At 43.4% G+C, this 17,720-nt stretch overlaps 1 protein-coding gene across 1 annotated transcript in view; it reads right to left on the reverse strand.

The window, feature by feature from the left end:
- The window catches only part of PEPD (peptidase D), a gene marked incomplete at its 5' end in the record, with an annotated part of 206,053 nt that overhangs the window by 179,769 nt on the left and 8,564 nt on the right, over positions 1-17,720 (reverse strand). Inside the window, 2 exons of the mRNA XM_073560873.1 lie at positions 443-487; positions 11,374-11,435. Of these exons, the coding sequence (XP_073416974.1) occupies positions 443-487; positions 11,374-11,435 (107 nt within the window). The remainder of the gene's footprint in view (positions 1-442; positions 488-11,373; positions 11,436-17,720) is intronic.

Genomic DNA, 17,720 nt, shown 5'->3' on the forward strand with positions numbered 1-17,720 from the left:
CGTGAAAACACACCGATGTGGTAAATGTTTCAATGCACAAAAGGAGAAAAAGAAAAAACAAAACGTGTTGAGTTTTGTGATCTGTGCGGAAAAACTGTAACAAGAACTAATGCCATAGGGATGAGATGGCAGCGACGGGATGTATGACATCATATCATGATTAGTGATGAGCGAAGATGCTTGGATAAGGTGTTATACGAGCATGATTGGTTGCTAATCAAGTGTTTTCAGCTCGCTTGAAAAATACGTCCGAGACCTCGCGGCTGTTTCACAGCAGCAACATGTGCCTGTTTGTTAGACAATCCCTGCATGTGTTGCGGCTGTCGAACTCCAGCTAGACATGCAGGCGAGGGAACTTGAATATATTATTCGAGCATGCTCGGATAACACCTTATTCCAGCACGTTTGCTCATATGGACATAAGATGACGGCGGTAGCATACCATTCCACGATCTCGGGGTGAAGAAGGGTGTTGTTCACGCTGAATCTGAAAAAAAAAAAAGGGATAATAGAAGTTGAGACCAACATTCAAATTATGATTAAAAAAAAAAATTGGGCAAAAAAAAGTTTCAGAATGCAGGGCATCAGGATATAAAGGGGCAACAGAAAAGTTGGTGGATAAGAGCCCATGCCATCCCCAGGGGCCACAAACTATTACAACTCCAAAAACACTAGAATAAGAGAAAGTGATTTTAGCACCCCAAGTAATGGTATGAACCATCCTTAAAAGAAGGCTTCAGTTTGATTTCTGCTGTGAAGCACACTCTCAGCTAAACCGTATAATAATGGATCTCGCATGTCACAGATTTATGCAATTACAAATGGCATCTTCCAACTCGACATGTCAAGAAGGTAGTATCTTTACTCTGTGACACTGGTTGGGGTCCCGACCAATCATTTTGACTGTGTCTTATTGATATACCAAATAACGGCAGCGAGAAAATCCCTTAAAAGGGTGTGAAGACATAGAAAAAAAAAATGTATATTGTCCCTGTGGTAAACTTCGTGCCCTTTATTTACACGTGACCACTGCAGTCAATCGCTGTAGATAGGAAAACAAAGACGGTAGGGAAGCATCGGAGCAGCAATGTTGGTGCTGCACTTTGATAATGGATGAGTATAGCCGTTTTTTCTTTATTATTGCACTTCTGGCTTTGGGGGGAAAAAATTACCCCTTTAAATGACTAGTAAAAGCACTGATATGTAAAAATAATTTTCTAGCAGTCACTACTAGAGGATGCAATCCTTGTACAGCTATTTTTGGAAAAGGCTGGCTAATGGTTGGTACTGGTCTAGAGATTGTTACATGCAAGTTCCTAATAGTGATATCAGGGCGTCAGTAAAATTGATTTTGGGGACTCCAGTAAGTGCATTCTGTAGAGAATCTGCAAACTCTCCTTTGTTTATTTGCTAGGAGCGGTGACAGGTCCCCTTTAAACCTTAAAATTAGAAATTTCTGCTGCTTAAACCGTCAACTCAAAATAAGCAGACAATGGGAAAATTAATATCACGGCAGGCACCACTGTGATCCAATTTTTGAAGCTGTATTTACTCAAATCTGCCAGGCTTCAAAGCACCCAAGATGGCATTAATTACAGCACAACAACGTAGCTAAAGAGAGCCGGGCACAACCTTTATGCCGCTGCCGAAATTACCCAGACCCTGTGAAAAGAGTCATTTTGTGAAGAAGTCTTATTAGAAAAAAAAACACAAAGACGTAAAAAAAAAAAAAATAGGCGAATGATTGGCAGAGCCCTGGATCGGATCAGCGGTAGGACACAGATGGTGAAGGATGGAGAAGAAATGTTTTGGATGGAGAACAGCACAGAAGTGGAATAACAGCCTGGAATGAATCGTGATGGATAATGACAAGCAATGATTGTGTGGCTGGAGAGATGATGAGGATGATGAGAGTTTTCTATCTGGAGGTTCTGGCCAAAATAATATCCAGGATAATTAAAAATGTTGGAAATATTGTTCTGGCACTTGGAAAAAAATAATCATTTTCGGCACTCGAGTCTTTGTTTTCTGATAAGATTTCAACTCAGCTGCTCTTTGGTTACATCAAGGGAAAGCTGGACAGCATATCCTAAGGACAGAAAGCTGGATGGTACATTGAGGGAAAGTTGGGGGGCACATCCTAAGGAAAGCTTGGTGTCATGTCGAGGGAAAGCTGGGCGGCATGTCGAGAGACAGCTGGGTGGCAAGTTGAGGGAAAGTTGGGCGGCATATCCAAAGGAAAGCTGGGTGTCATGTCGAGGGAAAGCCGGGCGGCGTGTCGAGAAAAAGCCGGACAGCGTGTCGAGGGAAAGCTGGGCAGAATGTCGAGGAAAAGCTAGGCAGATTGTCTATAAAGTCGATAAATGTTTGGAAAGTAAGGAGAAAATTGCTGGAGTTTTGGGAGAGGAATGCTGTCACATTCTTGACGGATGACGGATTCTCACTGTTCCACAGTTTGGGGTCTTTGCTGGTCTTTTTTTTTTTTTTTTTTTTTTTATAATGTGCCAAATGTTTTCTTATGGAAAACGTCCAGACTGCAGGTCACCGTTTCATACCCTGAACGCTTCTTCTGCGGAGCTGTGTTGCTGTGATGGATTGTTGTATGTGGTTTATCATTGTCTTGCTGAAATATGCAAGGTGTTCCCTTAAACAGACGTTGTCAAGATGGAGCAGATGTTGTTCTAGAACCTCTATAAAACCACAAATAAGACCTGCTGATCAGCTCATCTCTGCTTCATATATATCCGTCTAGAGATAACGGCATATTCGGCACTAATCAGTATACACGACAGAACAGACAGATATAGGTAGAGCACAACGCAGTTCATGACATCTTATGGTGATGTCATAATGTGTTATATGTAGCTTTGCACAGGATTGCGGGTAAACCCAATGCATCATTTTGCCTGTCTTAGAATGGTGGAAAAATGAAACGTAGGCATATCCATCTCTGCTACATCTGCATCCATTTCTTTCCTGAACGTAATGATGTATTAGGTTTAGACTTAAACCACAAACAACATGTGACAAAGTCAGCTCTGCTACATCTTCTCAATAAGCAGGAGAACAATAACCTGTCGGAAATGTAAATCCATTACTTGCAGCCAAGTCGAGGATTATGTCTTGTGGTTTCATTAAAAAAAAAAGTGAGTGTCGGGCAGAAACTTGAGACGACGGCATTATTTCTGTACGATTCCCTCTCAATTTACTCTTCCTATTTACAGCCTCCGTATCAATACATATTTATGGGACTGTCAGCAAGCGACTGTGGTCACAAGTCACTGCTATACATATTGAGTGTTACGGCGCAGGGATGGCGCGTGCGGCTCGTGTGGATTTTTTATGTATTTATTCTGACAATGTGTGAAGGATTGTCAGAGCTCCTGCTGCTCGGGACCGTGATTGACTCCGGAGCGCGGCTGTACATCACAATAATGGGATGATATCTTAATACCGGAGGTGGGGGTGGGGGGAAATACATTAACTTAGCTTAATTTGACACAAGCAAATGTAGATGAGAACCTGCTCGGGTGCCGGATGGAGGGAAGAACCACAATGTCTCACAACTGTATAATGTGGCTTTGTTTGTCCTCTTTCCACCTCCCCATGTCCTCATGTTTTATCAGGCTACATGGAAATAGCAGATGGGGAGCCCATAATAAGCACAGGCGCAAAGTGGGGTGTGCAAGAAGGATGTGCGACAACTTTCAGATAGGTAACAGTACCACCAGAGGCTGTAACCCTATTTTTCTAAATTGGAAAACCAACTATTACCTAAACTACTTAAACACTTTACAGAAGTATTCTGATCTTACACATTCACATGCATGGCATTTCTACAGGAGAAGCTGGACTTAGTGACTGCACCAGCAGAATAGTGAGTGCAGCTCTGGAGTATAATACAGGATGTAACTCAGGATCAGTATTGTAATGTAATGTATGTACACAGTGACTGCACCAGCAGAATAGTGAGTGCAGCTCTGGAGTATAATACAGGATGTAACTCAGGATCAGTAATATAATGTATGTACACAGTGATTGCACCAGCAGAATAGTGAGTGCAGCTCTGGAGTACAATACAGGATGTAACTCAGGATCAGTAATATAATGTATGTACACAGTGACTGCACCAGCAGAATAGTGAGTGCAGCTCTGGAGTATAATACAGGATGTAACTCTGGATCAGTAATGTAATGTATGTACACAGTGACTGCACCAGCAGACTAGTGAGTGCAGCTCTGGAGTATAATACAGGATGTAACTCAGGATCAGTAATGTAATGTATGTACACAGTGACTGCACCAGCAGAATAGTGAGTGCAGCTCTGGGGTATAATACAGGATGTAACTCAGGATCAGTAATATAATGTATGTACACAGTGACTGCACCAGCAGAATAGTGAGTGCAGCTCTGGAGTATAATACAGGATGTAACTCTGGATCAGTAATGTAATGTATGTACACAGTGACTGCACCAGCAGACTAGTGAGTGCAGCTCTGGAGTATAATACAGGATGTAACTCAGGATCAGTAATGTATGTACACAGTGACTCCACCAGCAGAATAGTGAGTGCAGCTCTGGGGTATAATACAGGAGGTAACTCAGGAACAGTACAGGATCAGTAATGTAATGTATGTACACAGTAACTGCACCAGCAGAATAGTGAGTGCAGTTCTGGAGTACAATACAGGATGTAACTCAGGATCAGTAATATAATGTATGTACACAGTGACTGCACCAGCAGAATAGTGAGTGCAGCTCTGGAGTATAATACAGGATGTAACTCTGGATCAGTAATGTAATGTATGTACACAGTGACTGCACCAGCAGACTAGTGAGTGCAGCTCTGGAGTATAATACAGGATGTAACTCAGGATCAGTAATGTAATGTATGTACACAGTGACTGCACCAGCAGAATAGTGAGTGCAGCTCTGGGGTATAATACAGGATGTAACTCAGGATCAGTAATGTATGTACACAGTGACTGCACCAGCAGAATAGTGAGTGCAGCTCTGGAGTATAATACAGGATGTAACTCAGGACCAGTAATGTAATGTATGTACACAGTGACTGCACCAGCAGAATAGTGAGTGCAGCTCTGGAGTACAATACAGGATGTAACTCAGGATCAGTAATATAATGTATGTACACAGTGACTGCACCAGCAGAATAGTGAGTGCAGCTCTGGAGTATAATACAGGATGTAACTCTGGATCAGTAATGTAATGTATGTACACAGTGACTGCACCAGCAGACTAGTGAGTGCAGCTCTGGAGTATAATACAGGATGTAACTCAGGATCAGTAATGTAATGTATGTACACAGTGACTGCACCAGCAGAATAGTGAGTGCAGCTCTGGGGTATAATACAGGATGTAACTCAGGATCAGTAATGTATGTACACAGTGACTCCACCAGCAGAATAGTGAGTGCAGCTCTGGGGTATAATACAGGAGGTAACTCAGGAACAGTACAGGATCAGTAATGTAATGTATGTACACAGTAACTGCACCAGCAGAATAGTGAGTGCAGCTCTGGGGTATAAATAAAGGATGTAACTCAGGATCAGTAATGTATGTACACAGTGACTGCACCAGCAGAATAGTGAGTGCAGCTCTGGAGTATAATACAGGATGTAACTCAGCATCAGTAATATAATGTATGTACGCGGTGACTGCACCAGCAGAATAGTGAATGCAGCTCTGGGGTATAATACAGGATTTAACTCAGCATCAGTAATGTAATCTATGTACACAGTGACTGCACCAGCAGAATAGTGAGTGCAGCTCTGGAGTACAATACAGGATGTAACTCAGGATCAGTAATATAATGTATGTACACAGTGACTGCACCAGCAGAATAGTGAGTGCAGCTCTGGAGTATAATACAGGATGTAACTCTGGATCAGTAATGTAATGTATGTACACAGTGACTGCACCAGCAGACTAGTGAGTGCAGCTCTGGAGTATAATACAGGATGTAACTCAGGATCAGTAATGTAATGTATGTACACAGTGACTGCACCAGCAGAATAGTGAGTGCAGCTCTGGGGTATAATACAGGATGTAACTCAGGATCAGTAATGTATGTACACAGTGACTCCACCAGCAGAATAGTGAGTGCAGCTCTGGGGTATAATACAGGAGGTAACTCAGGAACAGTACAGGATCAGTAATGTAATGTATGTACACAGTAACTGCACCAGCAGAATAGTGAGTGCAGCTCTGGGGTATAAATAAAGGATGTAACTCAGGATCAGTAATGTATGTACACAGTGACTGCACCAGCAGAATAGTGAGTGCAGCTCTGGAGTATAATACAGGATGTAACTCAGCATCAGTAATATAATGTATGTACGCGGTGACTGCACCAGCAGAATAGTGAATGCAGCTCTGGGGTATAATACAGGATTTAACTCAGCATCAGTAATGTAATCTATGTACACAGTGACTGCACCAGAAGAATAGTGAGTGCAGTTCTGGAGTATAATACAGAATGTAACGCAGCATCAGTAATGTAATGTATGTACATACTGACTGCACCAGCAGAATAGTGAGTGCAGCTCTGGAGTATAATACAGGACGTAACTCAGGATCAGTACAAGATAATCAATGCAATGTACAGTTGTGCTCAAAACTTTACATACCTCGGCAGAAATTTTGCTTTCTTGGCAAAACTTTTTGTCCACTCATGGCTAGTGGTTGGGTGAAGCCATTTATTGTCAAACTACTGTGTTTTCTCTTTTTAAATCATAATGACAACCCAAAACATCCAAATAACCCTGATCAAAGGTTTGCATATCCCATTTCTTAATACCGTGTATTGCCCCCTGTAACATCAATGACAGTTTTAAGTCTTTTGTGGCAGTTGTGGATGAGTTTCTTTATTTTCTCAGATGGTAAAGCTGCCCACTCTTCTTGGCAAAAAGCCTCCAGTTCCTGTAAATTCCTGGGCTGTCTAGCATCAAGTGCGCGCTTGAGATCTCCCCAGAGTGGCTCAATGAGATTGAGGTCAGGAGACTGAGATGGCCACTCCAGAACCTTCACTTTGCTCTGCATTAGCCAATGACAGGTCGACTTGGCCCCTTGTGTTGTGGATCGTTGTCATGTTGGAACGTCCAAGTACGTCCCATGCGCAGCTTACGGGCTGATGAGTGCAGATTTGCCTCCAGTATTTGCTGATAACATGCTGCATTCATCTTTCCTTCAACTTTGACCATGTTTCCTGTGCCTTTGATGCTCACACCCCCCCAAAACATCAGTGATCCACCTCCGTGTTTTACAGTAGGAATGGTGTGCCATTCATCACAGGCCTTATTAACCTCTCTAAAAATATATTGTTTATGGTTGTGGCCAAAAAGTTCAATTTTGGTCTCATCACTCCAAATTACCTTCTTCCAAAAGTTTTGAGGCTTGTCTCAGTTCTGTTTTGCGTATTGTAGGGGAGATACTTTGTGGCATTTGCGCAGTAATGGCTTTCTTCTGGCGACTCGACCATGCAGCCCATTTTTCTTCAAGTGCCTCCTTATTGTGCATCTTGAAACAGCCACACGCTAGTTTTCAAAGAGTCCTGTATTTCAGCTGATGTTATTTGGGGGGTTTTCTTTGCATCCCGAACAATTTTCCTGGCAGTTGTGGATGAAGTTTTTGTTGGTCTACCTGACCATGGTTTTGTTTTTACATCGCCCATGATTTTCCATTTGTTTTTTTTCCATAAATGTGTTTATTAAACTTTTCAAAATAAGGTACAACAATCCAGAAAGATGATATACATATGAATACATCAGAATATACAGACAGGTAAGATACAACATTGGGAGGGACAAAACAAGCTTGTAATCCTAGATATCTCAAATCAGACACGTCATGTCCATTCACATTTTAGTAACCTTTGGACTAATAATTCTGAGATTGTGTAGGAAAAAGGCAGATAAAGAGAAATAAAGTCAAGAAGAGGGAAAGAGGATAGAGAAAGTGGGTAAGAAATGGGGGAAGGGGAGGGGGAAATAAACCAACCTCGGTCCCAGCTACCCTACGAAAACTATGGAAACTCAGTTAACCAGCCCAGAAACGCCGAACTCTCCTTGAACGTCTCCCAGAGGAACCACATTTGTCCCCGCTCGGTCACAGATTCGTCATCATGAGCCATCAGCGACTCCATTCGGTTCACTCTATCCATCTCGGACACCCACTCCACCGCAGACGGAACCCATGTCGCTCTCCAGTACCGGGGAATAATTGTTCTGGCCACTATTAAGCAGAACCTCATAATTCCTTTCTTTATGGTTGTTATAAACCCAGGAATCAAAGAAATGAGAGCTATTTGAGGGGATGGCTCACAGCGAACGCCCGTCATCAAGTGAAAGGCTCCAAAAACAGCTTCCCAAAATGGACGTAGAAGACTGCAAGACCACCATACATGAAGCATAGACCCCTCCTCATTGTCACATCTCCAGCATAAGTTTGAAATTGCAGGATTTATTTTATGGAGGAGCACAGGACACCTATACCAACGCGTTAATATTTTATAATTTTTCTCTTGTGATCTGCAAGATATAGAGGTCTTGTGGGTAAGGGTAAAGATCTTCAGACGGTCTGCCTCAGAGAGGGTGATCCGCAGATCTCTCTCCCAAGCTGTAATAAAGCTGGGGGTGTCAATAGATAACGTTTCCAGGATCAAACTGTAAAGCAAGGAGACTGTGTGGGTAGGACCCTCCGCGGCCAGCATCAAGGACTCAAATCGGGTCGATGTGTTAAAGGAAATACCCGAAAGGAAGTCCTTCAACTGAGCGAATTCAAGCAAAGATAGCGATTTGCTATGGCAGGTGTCCCGCAACCCCCCCACAGTGGAGAGCCCAGAGTCTGTCCGCCACCTGGCCCAGTCTCACTCGATCGGCAGATCTCCAGCATAGAAATGCAGTCCTGTCCACTGCTGGAGGGAAAGCAATGTTGTCAATCTGGGGGCCCAGTCTACTCGGAATGTTACAAAGTCTCAGTCTCCACGATTTCTATTCCAAAATCTCAACACTATCTGCGTAAGAGGTGGAAAGTCCGAGATCGGGGGCCTAAAATTGGCACCACACCATGGTATCCAGTATAGAGAGCAAGGAGAGAGGAGTTTTTCTAAAATCACCCACTGTTTATGTAAGTCGCTGTATCTCCAGTCAACTATTCTAGTCAGGAGAATGGCATGATAATATCTTTTGAAGCTAGGAAGACCTGTGCCCCCCTGTGTCTTGGGTCTGGTCAAAACCGAGAGCCTAATTCTGGGTCTACGAGCTCCCCAGACAAAACTATTAATAGCAGATTGTAACCGATTAAAGAAATAGTCAGGAATTGCTATTGGGACTGTTTGAAAAAGATAAAGAAAGCGGGGGAGAATGTCCATTTTGATGACGTTTATACGACCAAACCATGAGAGCTGAGATCTATTGTATTTTTTAAGATCCAATAGAGTTTTGTGTAAAAGTGGGACATAGTTTAGGGAAAAAAGATCCACTTCGTTTCTGGGGATCCAAATTCCCAAGTATTTTATAGCTTTATCTTTCCATTTAAATGGGAATGAAGACCGGAGTCTCTGGACCAGGTCATCAGGGAGAGATATATTAAGGGCCTCTGTCTTTGAATAATTAACTTTAAAGTTAGATACTTCTCCAAACCGTTGGAACTCTCTCATCAGCACTGGGAAGGCAATGGTCGGGTTAGTGATATAGATCAATAGGTCATCTGCATAGATAGACAATTTAACATGATTCCGACCAACCTGAAGGCCCTTGATATCAGGAGCATTCCTCAGTGCGATTGCAAGATGCTCCATTGCAATAATATATAGTAAGGGCGAAAGAGGGCACCCCTGACGTGTGCCATTAGCTATTTGTAAGGGGGATGACAAAGTACCATTAACTCTAAGTCGGGCTGTGGGGCCTTGATATAGTGCCAAAATCCTACCCTGCATGTCAGGTCCCAAACCAAGCTGTGTCAAGGCAGATCTCATAAAGGTCCATCCTAGACGATCAAACGCCTTTTCCACATCAATGGACAATAGACATGCTGGAATTTTATGTTTACGCATAAGAGGCAAGGAGCAATGTTTTCACAGTATTATCTCTAGCCTCCCTGCGTTGTACAAAACCAGCCTGATCCATGTGAATAGAGCCAGGGAGTAGGGCGCTTAGTCTTTTTGCAATTGCTTTGGCGAATACTTTTACATCAACATTAATTAGGGAGATAGGCCGATAATTAGCGCATAATAAGGGGTCCTTTCCTGGCTTGGGAATAACGACAATCATGGCAGCTAAAGTTTGGGGGGCAAAAGGGCAATTCTCAGAGATAGAGTTGAAGAGTTTCGTCATAAATGGAATTAAATTTGATGCAAATATCTTATAAAAGTTAGCCGGGAATCCATCCGGACCGGGGCTTTTGCCATTTGCCAGAGACCTGACTGTATCCAGTATCTCCTGTTCCGAGAACGGGGTCTCAAGGGCCATTACGTCCTCAGATGGAAGAGGAGGAATCGGAGTGCTATTTACATAGTTATCCACTCTTTCCTGGAAGTCGGACACAGCCATGTCTGCCAAAGGTCCTCTAAGGTTGTAAAGGGAGTTGTAATAACCCCTAAATGAGTCGATTTTCCATTTGTTAATCACAGTTTGAACGCTGTGGACTGGCAATATCTATTCCTTGGATATCGTTTTGTATCCCTTTCCTGTTTTATACAGTTCAATTAACTATTCCCGTAGATCCGCTGACAATTTTTTGCTTTCCCCATGACTCACAATCCAAAACCGCCAGTGGCTGGATGAAAGATACAAGAGTCTGTTTGGATCCCAGAAACTCACTCAGCTTTTGTACACACAGTGATTACAAGAACTTTTGATCAGGGTCATTTGGATGTTTTGGGTTGTCTATATGATTTAAAAAGAAAAATCACAGTAGTTTGACAATAAATGGCTTCACCCAACCACTAACCATGAGTCGAGAAAGTTTTTGTGTTATCACTCATATTCTCTGAAAAAAGGCCAAGAAAGCAAAACTTCTGCCAGAGTATGTAAACTTTTGAGCACAACTGTATGTACACAGTGACCGCACCAGCAGAAGAGTGACTGCAGCTCTGGAAAATAATACAGGATGTAACTAAGGATTGACTGAATACAATGTTTTTTTATTCCTACATCCCTTGTATGTAGTATGCCTGCAGGAGGATTGGTATATTTTTTATTCTGGACGATCATCCTCCGTGTTTTCTTCTGCGTGTGAAGATAGGCGATTACTTTTAACTGAGCGATGCGGTATTAAAGGTATTGATGCTTAAGAGGTAGTCTCGGGTTTTGTTTTCTCTCGGACAACAGACAAGGTAAGGCGATTTTCACTTACTGACTAATTCCTTCAAACGAGGCCTCTCTGCAAACACTTCCGCTGTCAGTATTAACACCGCGCTGCGAAGAAGAAGAAACAAGATATAAATAAAAGGAAAAGACTCAAGGAAGAAGAATAATTGATTAATGTTATTATAAAACGGTGTCCTAAGGTAACTTCGTACCATTGTGTATATCACAAAAAAGTGAAAGCAACAAAAGAATTGTCCTGGGTTAGGCCAAACTCAGCAACAACCTTATACTGAAATTGTAAGGAAAATGTAAGCTAGTGGAAACAAAATGTTATTTATTGCAATGCATTTAAATAGAAAATGAAAAATCTTTGCAAATAATCTTAGTTAGAAATCTTCTCTTTGATATATTGAGCTGTAATGTAAGTCAGTAGTAACAGACCTCATACTATGAAACATGATCCTGCAGCTATATTACCATCCACCTATGTCGAGGGGGGCACAGACTACTACTGTACCTGTGACAATAACAATAATAATCTTTTTATTTATATAGCGCCAACATATTCCGCAGCACTTTAAAGTTTTGCACACATTATTATCGCTGTCCCCGATGGGGCTCACAATCTAGATTTCTTATCATTATGTCTATGCAATGTGGAAGGAAACCGGAGTACTTGGAGGAAACCCAGGCAAACTCGGGGAGAACATACAAACTCCTTGCAGATGTTGCCCTTGGTGGGATTTGAACCCAGAACTACAGCGCTGCAAGGCTGCAGTACTAACCACTGAGCCACCGTGCTGCCCAAGGCATTCCTTTGGTGACGTTCAATAGCTCAGGTGTACGTGCATCAATTCAGAAGTGCTCTCGGTGAAGATCGCCAGCTCTGAAGTCACCTGAGCGAAGAGCGCCAGCTCAGGAGTCCACCCGGTGAAGCGCGCCAGCTTAGGAGTCCTTTTGATAATGTGCACCAGCTAAAGGTCCTCTAGTTGATGCGAAGTACCTCAGGAGTACTCACAGTATTCCTGATACAGGGTTCTTTGTCCACCTGTTGAGAAATGATGACATTCTTACTACTCACAGTAGTGGGAAGATCGTTGTCAATCAGTGACATCCTCTTGGTGACGGGCACCAGCTCAGGCTTCCTCCCGGCAACGTGCACCAGGTATGGTGTACTCTCGTTAATGTGCACCAATTCAGAAGTTCTCTTGATGATATGGAGCTGCTGAGGAGTCTGTTCTGTGATCGGCACAAGCTCAAACCTATTTTCAGTGACTTCCTCCAGCTCAGGCATCCTCCAGATGAGGTGCACCAGCTCAGGCATATTCTGGGTAGCATGCACCAATTAAGAAGCCCTCAGTGACATGGACATGCTCAGGATTTCTCTTGGTGACGTGGACCTACTCAGGAGTCCTCTTGGTGATGAGGACCTGTTCAGGAGTCCTCCTACTGACGAGGACCTGCTCAGGAGTCCTCCTACTGACGAGGACCTGCTCAGGAGTCCTCCTACTGATGAGGACCTGCTCAAGAGTCCTCTTGGTGACATGGGCCTACTCAGGATCCCTCTCTGTGACTGGCCCCAGCTCAAGCATCTTTTCAGTGATGAGCACCAGCTCAAGTCTCCTCAGCATCCATGACATGGGTTCTTTGTTCACTTGCTGAGAATTGAGGCTTTCTTTCTATGCACAGTAGTAGGAAGATAGTTATCAATAAGTGGCAAGATGGTGGGAAAAATGGAACTCATGAATACCGACAGCTCCTTTGCTCATAGAACACCATGACGACAAGTGAAAGTGCTGAAAGCAGGGTCTTTGTCACTACTCAGACAGGACAGAAAAAACTCGCTAAGAGTTTCCCTTCCCTTTAAAGAGCAGCATCTGACTGTGATAGGACAAAATTTCTTTTTTTTCCTTTTTTTTGTTCAGCTAATGTTAGAATATAACAATTTCCAATGTTCAGTGTAAATGTCACAGTTTTTGTATAAATGCCACTTCAGGATTTCAAAACTTGTTCAAGGTGTCGTACCCGGGAATGGAAAATGTCACAGGACGAAGAACAAATATTGTTTTGTGTGGTTGCTGCTACCGTCAGACCTGCAGCCTTATGCAGACAACAAAATAGAGTTTACAAGCAAGAAAAACATTAATATGATCGCTTCCCACTGAAAACAATTGCAGTACTTCTATGGAGTTTGCTGCTTTTCAGCACCATGGACAGCTCCATTTTCCCCAGGACTAATTATAAGGAGGTTTCCTGGTTTTGTATTCTGTGAATAATGGAAGCTAGAAACTTTATAACACACCGTACTTTATACTTTACTCAGCCTTTTTAATATTTCTGATTGGTTTCAGCTGCACTCGGAGGTTAAAAATACGTCCTGCTCATTTCACAGTGTATCAGCGCCCCGCTACTGTAACAGACCTTGCACCTACACCCCAATTGTGACAAGTTTTCAGACTCCAGATGAAAACAAGAACATTTCCATTCACTGATGGTAAACAGATTGGAAAAACATTGAATTGAAAGTAGATATCACAATTGCAGTAAATGCAATTTAATTGCATCTGGAAACCAGTGTAAACTAATAAGTGGGGGGGAGGTTGAGATTTACCTATAGATTTCAAATCAGCAAAATTGGCACAGTGAAAAAAGCGCCAATTAGAATGGCCAAAAAGCCAAAAATATATTAAAATATATATGCAGTACTGTGCAAGTTTTAGGCAGGTGTGGAAAAAATTCTGCAAAGAAGTTTTAAACAATAGAAGTGATAGCAATTTATTTTTTAACAAAATGCAAAATGAATGAAAAAATCTGATCAATAATTGGTGACCGGCCGTTGCCTTTATCATTCCTTCTCGATACTTGTAACTTGGACACAGTTTCTGAAGGAACGAGACATGAGGTTGTTCCAAACATCTTGGAGAACTGACCCCAGATCCTTCTGTCTCTTCATGTGACCCCAGACAGACTGGATGATGTGAGATCAGGGCTCTGTGTGGGCCGGATCGTCACCCCGAGGTCTCCTTGTTCTTAAAGGGAACCTCTCACCCCCCAGGGCGCTTTTCAGTTAAAGAGCCGCCTTCAGCAGCACTAAGGCTGCATTCTGTGAAGGTGGCTCTTCATTTTGTGACCCCCCCCAGTAACGCTGAAATAACGACTTTAATATAACTAGCTCCTCATACCTGTAATGTGTCCCATAGGTATGGTGTGTCCCCCTGTATCAGCCGCCTACCATCCGTTCATCATGCCTGTCCGGTGTCTTGGCGCCGCCCACCATCCGTCAATCATGATGCCCCTGTGCGTCGCTGCGTCCTCTGGTTTTGAATCCCGGCGCTTGCGCTGTGACAAGAGTTCCCTGGCATGTGCAGTGCGTGCTGCCCGAGAACAGACATCAGGCTACTGCGCATGCGGGTTGCAGAGGACCCAGCCCCGCAGTGTGAATACATCATAACACACTGCGGGGCCGGGATCTGGGGCCTCCGCAACACGCAGGAGCAATAGCCTGATGTCGGTTCTCGGGCAGCGCGCACTGCGCATGCCCGAGAACTCTTGTCACAGCGCAGGCGCCAGCATACAAACCAGGAGGATGCAGCGACGCACAGGAGCATCATGAATGACGGATGGTGGGCGGCGCCGAGACACCGGACAGGCATGATGGACGGATGGTAGGCGGCTGATACAGGGGGACACACCATACCTATGGGACACATTACAGGTATGAGAAGCTAGTTATAAAAGTCGATATTGCAGCGTTACTGGGGGTCAGAAAAAGAAGTGCCACCTTCACAGAATGCAGCCTTAGTGCTGTAGAAGGTGGCTCTTTAACTGAAAAACACCCTGGGGGGGTGACAGGTTCCCTTTAATCTCATTGTTTGGAAGTTTGGAGTCGTTGTCCGGCTGTAGAATAAATTTGCAGCCAGACACCTCTCTGATGGTATTAGTGAAGTATCTGTTTGCATTTCTCAGCATTGAGAACACCATAAATTCTGACCAAATTCCCAACTACATGTGCTGAAATTTAGCCCCAGACTTGCAGGACACTCCAACACACTTCACTCCTGCAGACCCCTCATTATTGTGCCGTTCTTCAGCTCTTTGGGAACAATCTGCCTTCTGTTACAGCCAAATATTTCATATCATAACTCCTCAGTCCAGATCACCTGCTGCTCTTCTCTGCATCCCAGTTCCTATGTTTTTGTGCGTATTTGAGACACTTGGCTTTGTTTCTGTATCTGATTAATGACTTTTTGGACACTTTTCTTCCATAAAGATGAATTCTGGCCAGACTTTGCCCAACCCAACAGTAGATGGATGTAGCTGGTCTCACAGGTTGCTGCCACTTCTGAGTTGATGGCACTGCTGGACATATTTCAATTTCGAAGTGAAGTTAACAATCTTTCATCTGCTGCACTAAGTTTCCTTGGCCAACCACGATGTCTGCATTCCTCAACGTTGTCCATTTCTTGAACAGCACATGTGGAAAACTCAGCCTGCTTTGAAATCTTTGCCCAGGAGAGATCTGTCTAATGCAGTACAACTACCTTGTGTCTTATGCTGTGCTCAGTCTTGAAAAGGTGTATGACATAACAAATTAAACTGTCTTCTACAATCTCACCTTTGTAGCTGAGTTTGGCTGTTCCTCACCAGTTTTAAGCCTGTTGCACAGCTGTTTCTGTTAATGAACGTTTTTCAAGCTACATATAAAAATGATGATCATTATCGCCTGTACGGTATAACTCATACATCTGATTACAATCCTTTACTGAGCAAGTATACCAAGAACTGATGCTATTTTAAAGTTAAAGAGTGGTCACCAAATATTGATGTGATTAACATTTCCCTTTTGTTCAATCACTTAGCATTTTTCAAATAAACTATTAAAACTTTTATTTATTTTCAAAAAGCTTCCTACTGTGCAGCTTTTTTCTTTCCACGACTGCCTAAAACTTTTGTACAGTACTGTATATCCTTATCTGCCAATTCTTGTCTGCTGGGCCCCCCGCTGAGATCCAAGCCTTAAGGGGGTTTTACACATAGCGATATCGCTAGCAATATCGCTAAAGCATCACCGATTTGGTGATGCAGCTGTGATATCGCTAGCGATATCGCTATGTGTGATACTTACCTCCGACCGGCTCCCCCGCTGTCTGTCGGAGATCGCGCAGCTCCATTTCTCGTCGGGCGCTTCCTGCTGGGCTTCCTGCTGGTGCCGACGAGCGACGCGTGGACGCGGACGGGAGGACGTCAGGATCGCCGCGTCTGAAAGGTAAGTAACGACCGCTGTATCGCTGCTGCATCGCTGTGAGGTCTGCCTGTGTGGCAGCTCACTAGCGACCATTTAGCGATGCACCAGCGATCCTGACCGGGTCGTATCGTTGTCGGGATCGCTGGTGCATCGCTAAATGTAAAGGGGCCTTTACTTTCAGGTTGGGACATTACAATTATGTGGCAGCGATTAGCTACATCGTTCACACGTCCATACCATGGGAAACATATAGACACGCAATCATTGACAGGTGCATCTCAGAAATTGCCCCGACTCTGGTTTCTGATAGCATTTTGATACACTTTCTGCTTTTTTTGATCTTTAGTCCAGAACTAGTGATGTAGTGGAAAAGGATCAATTTGCTGTCCACGCGATTTCTCCATAAACAGAATTTTGTTAGAAAAGATCGGCCTGACCCCAGCCTGTACATATACATAAAATACATGTCCGTGATTGAATAAAACATGAGCCGGGACTGCCGCCGAGGCTGTGCTGCGAGGACGTGGAAAGCAGACGTGCACATCTATGACTTGTGTGTGTGTGTGTGTGTGAGGGATATGTCCTCCATCGCCTGGGGGGTGACAGTCGGCTTTATTATCAAGAGCCTCTCATCTCTGACAAGCTTCAGAAACCTGTCCTAGCTGTAGTATTGTTTAAGCGCGGGCTAATGTAACACACACCCTGCTGTCCTCCTCTAGAAGGAAAATCATCAGGCTCAACCAGAAAAATATAAAATATATATAGAAAAGAAAAACCAAGATAGCAAAATTCATAAATCTTTCTTGCAAGTTCTTTATTTGAATGGTGTCAGCTCAGGTCCCTGCACCGGCTTGGAGCGCTGCTCTGCGGGAAAAATTATATAGGAAAAAACTGCAAAACCAACCCTGTGGTCTCATCATTTTCAAGATTGGCGATTGGACTCTCAACCAGCATTGCATATCCTAGCAATATTGCATCTCTTAATTAGATGGAAATAACCCTTAAAGGGAATCAGCAGGATTTTGCAATGTAATCTGAGAGTAAAATAATGGAGGGGAAAAAAACCCTGATTCCAGAGATGCATCACTTACTGTGCTGTGTTTTGGTGTTTCAATACGATCAGTGTTTTATCAGCAGGAGATTATTAC

This window comes from Dendrobates tinctorius, unplaced genomic scaffold (assembly GCF_039654945.1).
Source record: "Dendrobates tinctorius isolate UK_male_01 unplaced genomic scaffold, ASM3965494v1 ptg000307l, whole genome shotgun sequence".
NCBI lineage: Eukaryota > Metazoa > Chordata > Amphibia > Anura > Dendrobatidae > Dendrobates > Dendrobates tinctorius.